Source organism: Cenococcum geophilum (genome assembly GCF_001692895.1).
Source record: "Cenococcum geophilum 1.58 unplaced genomic scaffold K441scaffold_25, whole genome shotgun sequence".
NCBI lineage: Eukaryota > Fungi > Ascomycota > Dothideomycetes > Gloniales > Gloniaceae > Cenococcum > Cenococcum geophilum.
Genome location: NW_027137583.1, coordinates 776,353 through 787,972, shown reverse-complemented (window position 1 = coordinate 787,972; position 11,620 = coordinate 776,353). Strand labels below are relative to the sequence as shown.

At 52.4% G+C, this 11,620-nt stretch overlaps 5 protein-coding genes across 5 annotated transcripts; 4 read left to right on the top strand and 1 right to left on the bottom strand.

The window, feature by feature from the left end:
• Positions 1-556: 556 nt before the first annotated feature.
• K441DRAFT_706010 (uncharacterized protein) lies at positions 557-2,260 on the top strand (the record flags this gene model as incomplete). Its single annotated transcript, XM_067653630.1, has 6 exons — positions 557-636; positions 694-759; positions 811-1,329; positions 1,384-1,495; positions 1,544-1,596; positions 1,638-2,260. The coding sequence occupies exons 1-6, from the start codon at positions 591-593 to the stop codon at positions 2,258-2,260; spliced, it is 1,419 nt and encodes a 472-aa protein (XP_067503205.1). The 5' UTR covers positions 557-590.
• A 754-nt stretch (positions 2,261-3,014) lies between these two features.
• On the top strand, positions 3,015-4,490 carry K441DRAFT_564657 (HCP-like protein; the record flags this gene model as incomplete). The annotated part of the gene is made up of 5 exons (XM_067643663.1): positions 3,015-3,569; positions 3,641-3,680; positions 3,739-3,832; positions 3,928-4,234; positions 4,422-4,490. 5 exons carry the CDS (start codon positions 3,015-3,017, stop codon positions 4,488-4,490), a joined length of 1,065 nt encoding a protein of 354 aa, XP_067503204.1.
• A 2,110-nt stretch (positions 4,491-6,600) lies between these two features.
• On the bottom strand, positions 6,601-8,665 carry K441DRAFT_564266 (uncharacterized protein; the record flags this gene model as incomplete). Its single annotated transcript, XM_067643643.1, has 2 exons — positions 6,601-7,798; positions 7,893-8,665. The coding sequence occupies 2 exons, from the start codon at positions 8,663-8,665 to the stop codon at positions 6,601-6,603; spliced, it is 1,971 nt and encodes a 656-aa protein (XP_067503203.1).
• A 112-nt stretch (positions 8,666-8,777) lies between these two features.
• On the top strand, positions 8,778-9,437 carry K441DRAFT_677996 (uncharacterized protein; the record flags this gene model as incomplete). Its single annotated transcript, XM_067651124.1, has 1 exon — positions 8,778-9,437. One exon carries the CDS (start codon positions 8,778-8,780, stop codon positions 9,435-9,437), a length of 660 nt encoding a protein of 219 aa, XP_067503202.1.
• A 392-nt stretch (positions 9,438-9,829) lies between these two features.
• On the top strand, positions 9,830-10,600 carry K441DRAFT_134151 (uncharacterized protein). Its single transcript, XM_067640089.1, has one exon. The coding sequence runs from the start codon at positions 9,933-9,935 to the stop codon at positions 10,404-10,406; it is 474 nt and encodes a 157-aa protein (XP_067503201.1). The 5' UTR covers positions 9,830-9,932; the 3' UTR covers positions 10,407-10,600.
• Positions 10,601-11,620: the final 1,020 nt, after the last annotated feature.

The window sequence follows — 11,620 nt, the reverse complement described above, 5'->3', positions numbered from 1 at the left end:
TTGTCTTTGTAAGCGCGCCTCTTTAACGTGTTCCACCAACCGAGCTGCGCACCCTAAAAACCACCAAAAATCGGAAAAACTGCACCTTGATATCTCGACAACGGCTTAATAATAAATTCCGAAATTTTATAATTAGCCTTTTATACCTATATTAAGACTCTTAATAAAATTTTAGCGTAATAAGCCTGGCCGTTATTAAAATATTAGGTTTTGGCCTATAATCTTAAGCTAAACTTAAGCTAAATTATAATATCTTTAGAGCTATTTAATAGAATACTTTTTAAATCTAATAAGAGGTTTAAAATAAGTATAAAAGGCTAATTATAAAAAATTTGAATTTATTATTAAGCCATTGTTAAGATATCAAGGTGCAGTTTTTCCGATTTTTGGTGGTTTTTGGGGTGCGCAGCTCGGTAGGGTGCGCAGCTCGGTGGTGGAACACGTTAGCCACCCGCACGGCTTCCATTTCTTTGCGTGACAGCGCTCCAACTTTTCTAAACCTTTCACCCACCTTTCAGCCTACGTACTAGAGGAGTATCTCTTAGCAAAAGTGGCTTTTGTGCTAACAGAGAGAAAAGCATACAATCGTAATGGCGGATAACCGCGAGCTAGAGGCTAAGATTGCTGCGCTCGCAGGTGAGTGGAAAAAGCAGACCTGTCTCAGGATGATCGTCTGACCTGATGTCTATCTAGGTCGCATTAATCTTCATAAGCAACAGGAGCAAATTCCGCATCATGGCCAGATTTTCTCATCACCCGGTACGGATCTCGAACTTACGGAGGTTTTGACAGGCAGTAAGACACTAATAGGCGGCAAAGGATATGGACGTGGACGCGGAGGGCCATCATGGGCACCTCATCATGGAACGCCGTACGGATACCCTCGAGGACGCGCGGGCAAGTCCGTCCCTCCGGCGCATCGACACCGCACGCTGGTTATCAACAGTGTCCCCCCTCCCGCTCAAGAAACCAAGGTTACTTGTAAGGAGACCATTTCTGCGCCTGAAGTAATTGACACACCTGGTTCCACGCCGACTTGGGTTTCCAAACGCGATAGACATATGCAACTCATAAATACCTCTGTCTATGATCAGCTAAGCCAACAGCGAGCGCGATCCATGGCCGCAACATTGGAACAGAAACAGCACGAACGTGATCTCCGTGAGAAGGCAAAACTGAGCAAGCATTTTCAGAATACTTCAACACAATACTACCGTAGCGCCGCTGGAAACACGCAGGTACATGGCGACTCGAAAGTTCATGAAATACAGATCGATGGTATACGGTTTCAAGTCACCGATGGAGGTAGTAAACTCATACGGGTTTCCGGTGAGTGGGAATATGCTGGAACATTGTCAAAAATCAAGGCATCTCATGATATAGGCGACTCAAACCCCGCACATGCAACGCCAAAGCAAGCTAAGATTGGTGGCGTGACATTCTTCAGGAGCAAGAACGGAAATCTCTATCGTGCTGGACTTATCAAAGCTAAGAAGTATGCGTTGTGGCTACAGCAAGTTTCGTGTGGCTAATCTGGTAGCAGGAGACACGAAATCAAAAAAATAGATGAGCCTTGTTTGAGGTTCACGACAACTGGTAACCCCTTTCCTTCCCGCAGAGTCGTTGATATCGATCAGTCCTCATCGTCTGTTTTCGAGCTCTGAGGAGAACCACTAACACAGCTACAGGTTCATGTTCCAAAGGCCCTCATTGTCGCTTCATACATAATCCTCATAAGGTTGCCATTTGCAAGGACTACTTGCTCAAAGGAGAATGCCCTTTTGGTAATGGTTGTGATCTTTCCCATCAGTCCACCCCACACCGCGTCCCANCATGCGTGCATTTCCTACGCGGCAACTGTACGAACGAGAAGTGTCGATATGCCCACGTCCGCGTTAACCCTGCCGCGCCAGTTTGCCGCACATTTGCGCGCCTTGGTTACTGCGATAAAGGGGCTGAATGCGCTGATCGTCATGTATTCGAATGCCCTGACTATGCTAATAAAGGTTTTTGCCGAAACGAGACTTGCCGTCTCCCCCATGTCGATCGAGCAGGCCAGATCCGCAAATCTGCAGCTGCTGAAAGCATTTCTGCTTCAGATGCAGAAAAATCCCCAGATTTAACCAGCGACGAGGAGGACTTCGACCAGATCGACAGTGATGATATTGATTCCGATGGTCTCGAAGATGTTTTCTTGCGAGGCGCTGAGGGCACTAGAGGCCACGAGCTTTCGCAACAACAGGACTACGTCCAGTTCTGATATTATCGTTTGTAAGTTTGGACTTGAGCACCGAAGCTCGAGACTCCCACGATGCCCTTGACCTCGGAAAAGGTCTAGAATTTTACGACCCTGGATTGTTTTTTCTGGATTTTTATAGCGTTTAAGGAGGGTAGAGACCTCTATTAATACCCACGGGTTTCCAGTATTGGTTCAGTCATACTACGCATTTCTTATTCCTTCTCTCGGTGTGTAGCATGAGCATGGGCGCAGATAGGATTAGTAAGGGGTATCAACCCCTTAGAACATGTGGCAAGGAGCAAGCGCTGTATGAGTAGTTCGACTCAATATAATGATGATTCTGAAAACAGGGTTTCAGCTATTGAATCCCAACGCTTGTGAAACAAATGGTAAGGAATGGAGACATTCGCAAATGTTTAAATATTGCAAGCAAAGCCAATAGGTCCTCTGCCGAGTCAAGGGCAAAAGGGGTAGGATTGGGGGTGGTTTAATTAGGCTGATGTGACGGAACACAATGGAGGCTGAGCAACGCAGGCGGCTCTTGGCTCAACCGCCGACGTTACGTTTCTATTTACGATTGCCCTCACTTACCTGCTCTCAATGAATTCTTACCCTCCTGCAGAAAAGCTACGAAGATACAGAGCCGTACTAAGAGTTAGGTAGCACATTCCCCGGCCGCGCCGTTGGACAGAGGTAAAAAAGGGCTGGGCCATAACCGCCGTCTTCATTCCCTCCTTGTGCAAGCGCGCTTCAAAACCGACCAGGACATTACAGCATGACGCTCAAAGATCTCTTGAAAAAGAAAGACAAAATTAAGGAGGATGCCGCGCCGCAGCCGACTTTGGGCAACCCGACCCTTTCCCCCGATGTGCCTGAGTTCACCTTTATGCGCACAACCACAACGACCCAGGAGGTGATATTACCACCAGCCTTCCCAGGCGACCCAACTCGGGAACAAGCTCCAGAGACACAGTCCCCAGAGCAGCACAAGCGCCTCAGTCGATTCCGCCGTCACTCCAATGCTTCCCAGGGTCACTCTGGCACGGAAGAGCATAAGCCCAAGAGCGATCATAGGCTCTCCGAACGCCTCCATCTCGGCTCGCGATCAGCCAGCTCAAGCTCCATAAACGTTCCACAGGACCTGCCTGATATTGATAACGCTGTGGCAAAGAGCGAGGATGATGAGGCGCGGTGGGAGAAGCGAGCAACACTGTTGGCAAAAGGCAATTCACTCAGCCAACCTAATAGTGCTGCTGCAAACGTAGATGCCAGCAGTGCTGGATCTCAAGGACGAGGCAGGAGCGTCAGTGTGAGCGATGCTGGCGGTGATGTACGTCTCTAGATCCGCTTGCTGGAGGTCATAGAGTAGTTCAGAGGTGCTGAGATATTCATTGTGGACAGGAAAACATCCAACAAGCTATTAAGTTGCATGAAGCTGGCGGTAAGCCAACAGCGCGCACCTAGGCAAACGAACGCAGAGATGCTAAGATTCCGTCTAGATCTCGAACAGTCAACGGCCATGTTTGGAAGATTAGCAAGTCCGAACGGCGCAAACAATGCGCTGAGCCAGGTTCTCTATGGGCTTGCGCTGAGGTTAGTAGAACTGTATTTGCTTTGTTCAACGGCGTTCTAGCTGGCAGGAGCAGCGGACGTTCTTGGAACGGATGTCATACTGACTCCAGAGACAGACACGGTTGGGGGTGCACGCCGAACCCGGAGCTGGCTATCACCTACCTGTCTTATGCCGCGTCTAACAGCGCGGATGTAGAGTCACTTGCGCTTTCGGCGGGCATGAAGAAAGGTGGTGCTGCAAAAGGGGAGCTGGTGCTTGCAATCTTCGAGCTGGCAAACTGTTTCCGGCAAGGCTGGGGAGTGAAGAAAGATGCCGTAGCAGCAAAACAGTATTACGAGACAGCAGCCAACCTGGGCGATACGGATGCGATGAATGAAGTAGCCTGGTGTTATTTGGAAGGCTTTGGATGTAAAAAAGACAAGGTCAGTTGCCCCTGAACTGAGATGGCCCGGCTGGGAAGAGAGCCGTCCGCTGCTTCTCGTGAACTTCAGCTCTTTGGCACTCCTTGCCTCCGCATAGTGCAGAGTCAGACGTGAGACAGGCATTGGCAACAGCCTCATGTGTTGGGCATCATTCAGGACCAGGCTAACGATATTCATCGCCTCACAGTTCAAAGCAGCTCAGTATCTACGCCTTGCCGAGGAGAAGGGAAGTAAGACACTTGGAAACACCTGGTAAGTCATCATTTTCTCCTGACGATTCCCACAATTTGCATTGTTCCATCGAGATGTACTCTTGGCCTACGGATAGCTCCGGCAACCCCACCAGCGAGCCATAGCATATTCTCCACCAAGCGGCAAGACTCCAGACATACGCATCCAATATAAGCCGTCACTTTTCCCCACGACGCCATGCCCAGGTGGGAATGTATCGCCACGCGCACGTCGGTTCCTGCTTCTTCAACTGCAGCATTCTTTGACTCCACGATCGTGGTGGTTTCATGAGGTTGCGAGAAGGACAAAACGATAGGCTGCGAGTGGTCCGTTGCAACACGAGCTGTGAAGGCTCGCTTTACGGCGGGGAGGAATGGGAGCGGGCCTCGCCGCACGGCCCACGTCTAGAACAGAGGGAACTTCAGCCCCCACCCCCACCGGAGCCAGGGAGCCAGAGGATCAGGACGCCACCCGCCAGCAGCTGCCCACCAACAGCCACGCCATGACCACTCTTTTCCTACCCGCACCATCTCTTATGCATACACGTGGCAGGCCATTTGTGGCATGCCTATTTCAGTCGTCCGATGACGGACACCGATTACCTGTACACCGGTTATCCAGCCTGCACCGCATTGGGCCAGCAGTTTTTTTTTCCTTCTTCCCTTTCTCTTTTCATTCTCGCCCCTGCCGTCAAGGGTCTCGTGTGGAATTGCCGTCTGCCGTGTGCTGACCAGAGCTTCTGCTGTTTTTCGTCTAGGATTTGGAAAGAGAAGTACAACCCTAAGCCGTAACGCGCAAACCTCATGGCCGTCCCGGTTGTCATGTTAACGTGCTGACATGATCACGGGCCCTGCCTCGGAACCCTCGTCTTGGGCATGGCGCTTCCGGTGTGTTTATGGTCGTCTTTGCCCTTTTCGCTCGAATCGGATCGGAAATCGAGTCATCTGGAGAGGGTTTTGGATAATTTTAGCGATGGTGACGGGCGCAGCGTCCTGATTGACGAGCCGGTATCAGGAGGAGCTGCATGGCGTAGGATCGAACTGCTGGTCACCCACACTCAATAAAAAAATTTAGTGCCACGCCGTTGTCCAGCTTCTGGCATGCCATCCAGTGCGTGTTAGCCATTGAAACATTGTGCAGAATCAGGTCTCCTGCACGGCAAATGTCATTGAACAGTTATCAACATCCGTTATGGTGGTGGTGGTGCACAGTGGTGGACAGTGATGATGACGATGAACAGTAATAGTGAAGATTGACGATGATGCTTCCGATTTAGCTACAGTTCCGCCGCTCCCGCGAGCCTACATACAATCCAAGACGGTTGCTCTCTCTTTGTATTAGAGGTGTCCGGGTAAATATTCTCCAATGGAAAATAATTCCCCAGTTCACCCCGGTCAACATAGTGAAAAACAGCCGGCCCGTTCCCCTTTCCCATCGTCTCTCCGGCGTCGAGCCAAGAAAGCAACATCGTATCGACGTAAGAAAAATTAATGATAGAAGGCCATGTGTTGTCCTCCTTCGGTCTCTCTTCACCCGTCGTGCAGTATGTTCAGCCGGCCTCACAGCTGGGCCAGCATCGCATGTACATTCGTAATCCTAGACATGAAAATCTGTAAACATGATGATTCAGTAAAAAGAAAACTCAACAGGAGAATCCAGATTCGCTCGCTCCGCTCTGCATTGAAAAACATCATGTAAATCCAAATCTGAGATCCAACACTAAAGAAACAAATTCCAGCTATAAAAAGTGGGCTTGGTTTAAAAAGTGACAAATGAGAATTGGAATGTACGTTCCCCCATCCGGTGCAGTCCCAGCCGCCTTTATGCTCGAGTAGTCCCATATCCCATGACTTGATTTGGTGCGAAAACAAAAATGACCCGTTCCAAAATCCGGGTGAAGTGAAAGAGCCCTGGGAAAGCTAAAGAGCGAGCCGTTGCAGCTCGTTTGTGGACTGAGAAATGAAAACCCCTCCCAAATGCAAATTTGTCCTTTAAAACCCATAAATGTGAAGCGAACATATCCGAAGCTCATGCGAAACCATACAATGCAGATAAAGAGATAGATATCGTCAGCCTGTCGTCATCAACTTGATTTGAGAAGACTGGCTGCATGTTCGGCAAGACTAACTCGTAGCTCAGCCGCCCACCTCAACTTTGTGCACTTCTCCATCGCTCGTGCTAGACTTGGTCGAGACGTGGTCGCTCTCTTCGACCATGCGCTTGAACTCGTGGACCACCTCGCTTGGAATGCGCTCCCACAGCAGGCTTCGTGTGTACACCTCGGCAGCAGTCTCGCCTTTGCTCTCTTCACGCATCGCGGCAAGCGTCTCTGCGAGGTTGCGACGATGCTGAGAAGGCTGTGAGCCCGGTGACAATGGGTCGTTCATGTCATCGCTATGCACACTGTAGCCTCGTCGTGTGAAGTCGGTAGAAGTGAGGCTGTTGTATTGCGAAGCACTGATGGAGAACAATTGCTCGTTCTCTTGATCCTTGGTTGGGGCGACTAGGTGGGAGTGCAGCTGATCGAGACTCGGACCGGAACCGTGAGAGAGGCTAGCGAACTCAGCATTTGAGAGAGTGCGCTTGGGCCAATTGGCGCCGGATGAGCTGGGTTCGAGTGCCTCGATCCTGTTGACGATGAGAGAATGGTGCTGAGACGGTGATGGTGCAACGCCAGCGTCTTTGAAAATGCTGTCGAGAACGGTGGCGGATGCGGCACGAACGTCGTCTGGCATGCGAGGAAGGGGCGGAGCAGAGGAACCAGAGGACTTGCTTGCCACAAAGGCGCCGCACAGGAGGAGCATGAGGAGAAGTCCCGAAGCGACAGGCTTGTCTTCAGTACCTTTCTTTCTTGGAGCGACAACCAGGGAGGTTTCTCGCTGTTGGTTCTGTTGAGCTGCTGATGGCGTTGGCTCATCCATACAGAAGTCGTTAACCTCGTTGACGAAGATATAGTTGTCCCAATCGTTGGGGCCCATATTGAGATTGTCCATGTCTGACGCGAAGTCAGTGAAGGTAGAGCTGGGTGCAACAGACATAGCAGTGCTGTTGGCATCAAGCTTCTCGCTCAACACAGAAACCTTCTTGCGAAGTTCACCACTCTCCAGCGTGTGTGATCGGACAAGTTCTTCCTTATCCCACTGCAGTTGGTCGATGATCTGTCGGGTCTCCATCTGCTCATGATGCCACTGCTCTTTCTCTCTTAGGAGACCTTCGATCTGCAACCGCATGTTGGCAATCTCATCATCAAGAACGCTTACTCGCTCGGTCCACAGCTTCTTCTCTTCCTCAAGCTCTTCGGTATGCTTCTTCTTTCGCTGCCGCGAATCGAGTCTACGTTAATATTAGCAAATCGACAATAGAAAACCTAACTGGCACGATGGACCAAAAAAGACCAAAGAACCAAAGTCCAAGGAAAGGGACGTACGCGGCCTGTCTGTTCCTGAGTAGGCGTTTCTGTTGCTTGAGCTCCTTGATCTCGTCATCATTCGTGGAATTCTGGATGAGCACATCTATGTTGAGCAGGCTCCTCTCGGGTGGGATGTCGAATCGAGCATTCTTCTTCCTTATACCGTCACGTCGCGGAGAGAACGAGCGTGGGGGGGTATTCGGCCTCATCCGCTTCGGCCCTGGCCGCGACTCCAATTCCTGTGCCGTTAACGCCATCCACTCGGTGTTGTTATGCGGAGACAGCGGCTGCTCGGGCTGGGCAGATGGGAAGACGGAGCTGGGCCGCACGTTGTTGTGGAGCGGCAGGCCACCAAAGGCTGACGGCAAGTGCGAGCCTACAGGCATGAAGGATGACGGGGGGCCCGAGTCGAAATCACCCTGACCAAATGCGTGCAATGGCTTCGTCGCAGTGGGCGTGCGAGAGCCCGAGCTGTCGGAGAGCGGCCATGCTGACGGCTGCTGGCCATATGTTGCTGCTTGGGTTGCCGGCAGGCGAGTGAAGGGGTTGTTGTTCTGCTCGAAGAAGGGGTTGGTGCTGTTGTTGGTGGAAGTTCGATCAGCAAAGGGCCCGGCAGGAAAGTCCTCCCAGAGAGACGTGTCCGGCGAAAACATGCCCTGGGTGCTGTTGGTGGGGGACATGATGCTGGGCGTGTCCAGAATGTTGGAATCTAAGGTGACGTTGTCGTCGAAGGAGAAAGTGGACGGCTTGCGGTCGACGGAGAGGGTGGAGGAAGGACGATGGAAGTCCATTTGCTGCGAGTAGGCCATGGCGGAGAGGCTGGAGAGGTTGGATACTTGTAGCACAACTACCGGTGTAGGCGCAGTAATGGCGGTGTGGATTGCTCGATTCGGCAATCGAGCGATGGCGGGGATGTTCCCAGTGAAGGACAAGAGGGACGGCAGCCGGTGTCGTAGACTCTCACGGCGTCAATCCGAGCGCAAAAGCGTCTTTCTGGGAGCTGCAAAAGTGAAGAGGCCGTCGCGATGGTCGACGGGATGGACAAAAGCTGGAGAAGTGGCAAAGGTGGGTGTGGGAGCGCAGTGCTGGGCGGGCTGGGCTGATATGTGTGTGCCGACAAGAGTCTTCGATGGAGGGTGCGGCGCGAGCAGGGCTTTGCAGCGTCCAGTCTACAATGTGCCAGTAAGGTTGGGGTGCCATGTCCGTGGGGTGCCCGCGATACAAAGCAGCGCGTCCTGCCATTCGGCGCCCCAAGGAGTGTCGGGTACTCATGCAGCAAGCGGGCGGGACCACCGCGGACGACTGGCTGTAGATGCCCCCCTGCCCATGCACGGGGGACATGCAGCCATCCATGTCGCCCATGTCGCAAAGCGACTTGTTTGTCGGCCACTATTCTCCCGCTCAGCAGCCAAAGGGCCCTCTGCCTCTCCACGCTCACTCATGCTCACGCTCTCGTCGCTCTCGCCCAGATCCCCGATCACAGCCATCAGGCGGCCGGTCGAGCGACGAAATGAGATGACGCCCGGTAGCAGAGCCGTTGTCGCCCTGGGTTTTTTGCCCTGAGCATCGCCTGGGAGAGCAGAGCCGTGTGACGCTCTCCGCACTTCACCCTGATGAAGCGGCGGGGGTTCGGTGCAACAAGTCCAGCGAGAGCACCATCCAACACCATCCAACACCATTCAACACCATCCAGCACCAGCAGTACCAGCAGTACCAGCAACACCAGCAGCACTAGCAACAACAGCAACCAGCAGCAACCTCTGGCTCTGCCGGTGCGACTTGCTTGCACGGTGCAGCAGAATGACCGACAGGACAGGCGCGGGCCGGGCCCGCAGAGGCCATTGCCATTCATGCCATGGTATGCGTGATTCGGCCGCGCTATTCTGGCTTAGGAGCCGGCGTAAAAATTTCTGAGCAACGCAGACGAGAAAGACCTGGCGACCCCTCCTGCTGGCGAGCCTGGGGAGCAACGCTTTGCTCCGTCCCGCACTCAACACCATTCGCACCCTGCCCTTTGCCTCTCGTGCTGGTCTTGGCAGCACTGTTGCGTGAGCGAGCATGAGTATTGAGCACCAGCACGAGCACCAGCACGAGCAATCAGACGACACGATGACTATACGAGTAACTCCCTGCTCGGCCGCGCTCGTCTCGTCGCAAGGAGCTTCCTCTTGCCTTCGCGGAGCCGGCTGTGTCAACTGTCACGAGTCATTTCACCGCCTCAGCAACAACAGAGAGGATCTTGTCGTGATGGTCAATATGGAGCATCCCTTAAGTTGCCCTATGTTGCCCCAGGTTACTACTGTCATCTGCTACGGCGTACCAAGTTATCGTGAGGCAGCTTGGCGAGATGGCTGGTGGGACAATCCACGCAGCCACATCGCTGCCGCTCAACATCCCAAGTCGTGCCAGTCAGTTGTACCGGTACACTGGAAAGATGCGCAGCAAGGCATTTCCGGCAGCATTTCTCCCGGGATGGCGGTCGTCTGGTCTCTCTCTACCATTATTTCGCACAATGGGCCCACTCCTGCTTGACTGTCGACTGTTCAATGGCCCTGTGTCATCTAAGCCTGGCCGTGAAGTGGCCGCGAGGGAAGCGTGAGGAGCGACTGGCATGTGCCTCTCCAGTAAAACGGTTGCGGCATCAGGTTCGCGTTCCTGTTTGCGGAGGAGTCTCCCACGCCTGTCACGTCTTATCGCAGCAAATTGTAGAATTTTGCGAGAAGTGCTGCCTTCTGATTTGCACGTCGCTAACGAGACGGCGAATAACAGAGGGGGAAATGCGGGCTCGCTTTCAATCGCACACAATCACACGGCGCCGGGCCGGACGGGGCACGGCGAAACTTGCAGCGGAAAACCAGACAAAGTTGGCTGAAAGCTGAGAGGTTGCTTGCGCTGCATCTGGAACCAACGTCGGGCTAATCATCCCCGCCAAGGCTTTTCGCCCCGGGGCGTTGCTGCGGTGCTTCGGTGCCGTGGTGATGCGGAGCTGAAAAAGCCTGTCTGGATGGTGACGATTTCCCCAATCCCAGCGAGCAGCCCAAAGTTACCCCGAGACATGGCCGTTTCGACCCTATTGCTGAACACAAAGCAATAGCAGCTCCTCATGCGAACCCTAACCACAATGCTGCCATGCAGCCTTGATGCTGTTGAAGCCCAATCGGCAAGGCGAACTTTCGTCGCTTGAAAATTTGCTAATGTGACCAGGAATAGACAGCAAAGGTAAGGCTGCAGCTCCTCCAAGCTGTCGCCAGCAGTTGGCACCGCTTATTCCTTCTCTACTTTGGACCCAAAGCCTTTCAGCTTAACCACTTGCTTCAGCTTAGGTGGGTCTTTGCTTCATCTTCCTACCTACCAAAACTCTGTGGAAATTTCCAGATATTGGGCGCCGAAGTCCACGTTTTCCTTCCGATGACTCAATCTTCATCTTTGACTGTTGAGTTGCATTGTTTTCCAACCCTCCATGGCCCTGTTTTACTCTCCTAAATTGGGATTTGACGGTGAGTAAGCGGGAGGCAGTCCGACTGGCACGCTTGATGAAACAGTAACTCGCCTCCTGAACTATTCCGTTGAAGCTCTCTCTTCCAGTCGGCGTGTTGATAGAGTTGCTATCAGTGCGCGACAGGTTTTGATCGTCCCCAATAAAGGCCGAAGGCCAATTTTAGGACTCGCGGTTGCTCATAAGAACACTAAACATAGCGCCGATTCGTTAGTATATAAATCGCCTATCTTCTCAACTAAGGATTACT

Excerpts from the sequence above, each read along its gene's own strand:
- K441DRAFT_134151 (XM_067640089.1), top strand. The coding sequence starts at position 9,933 with ATGAGTATTGAGCACCAGCACGAGCACCAGCACGAGCAATCAGACGAC.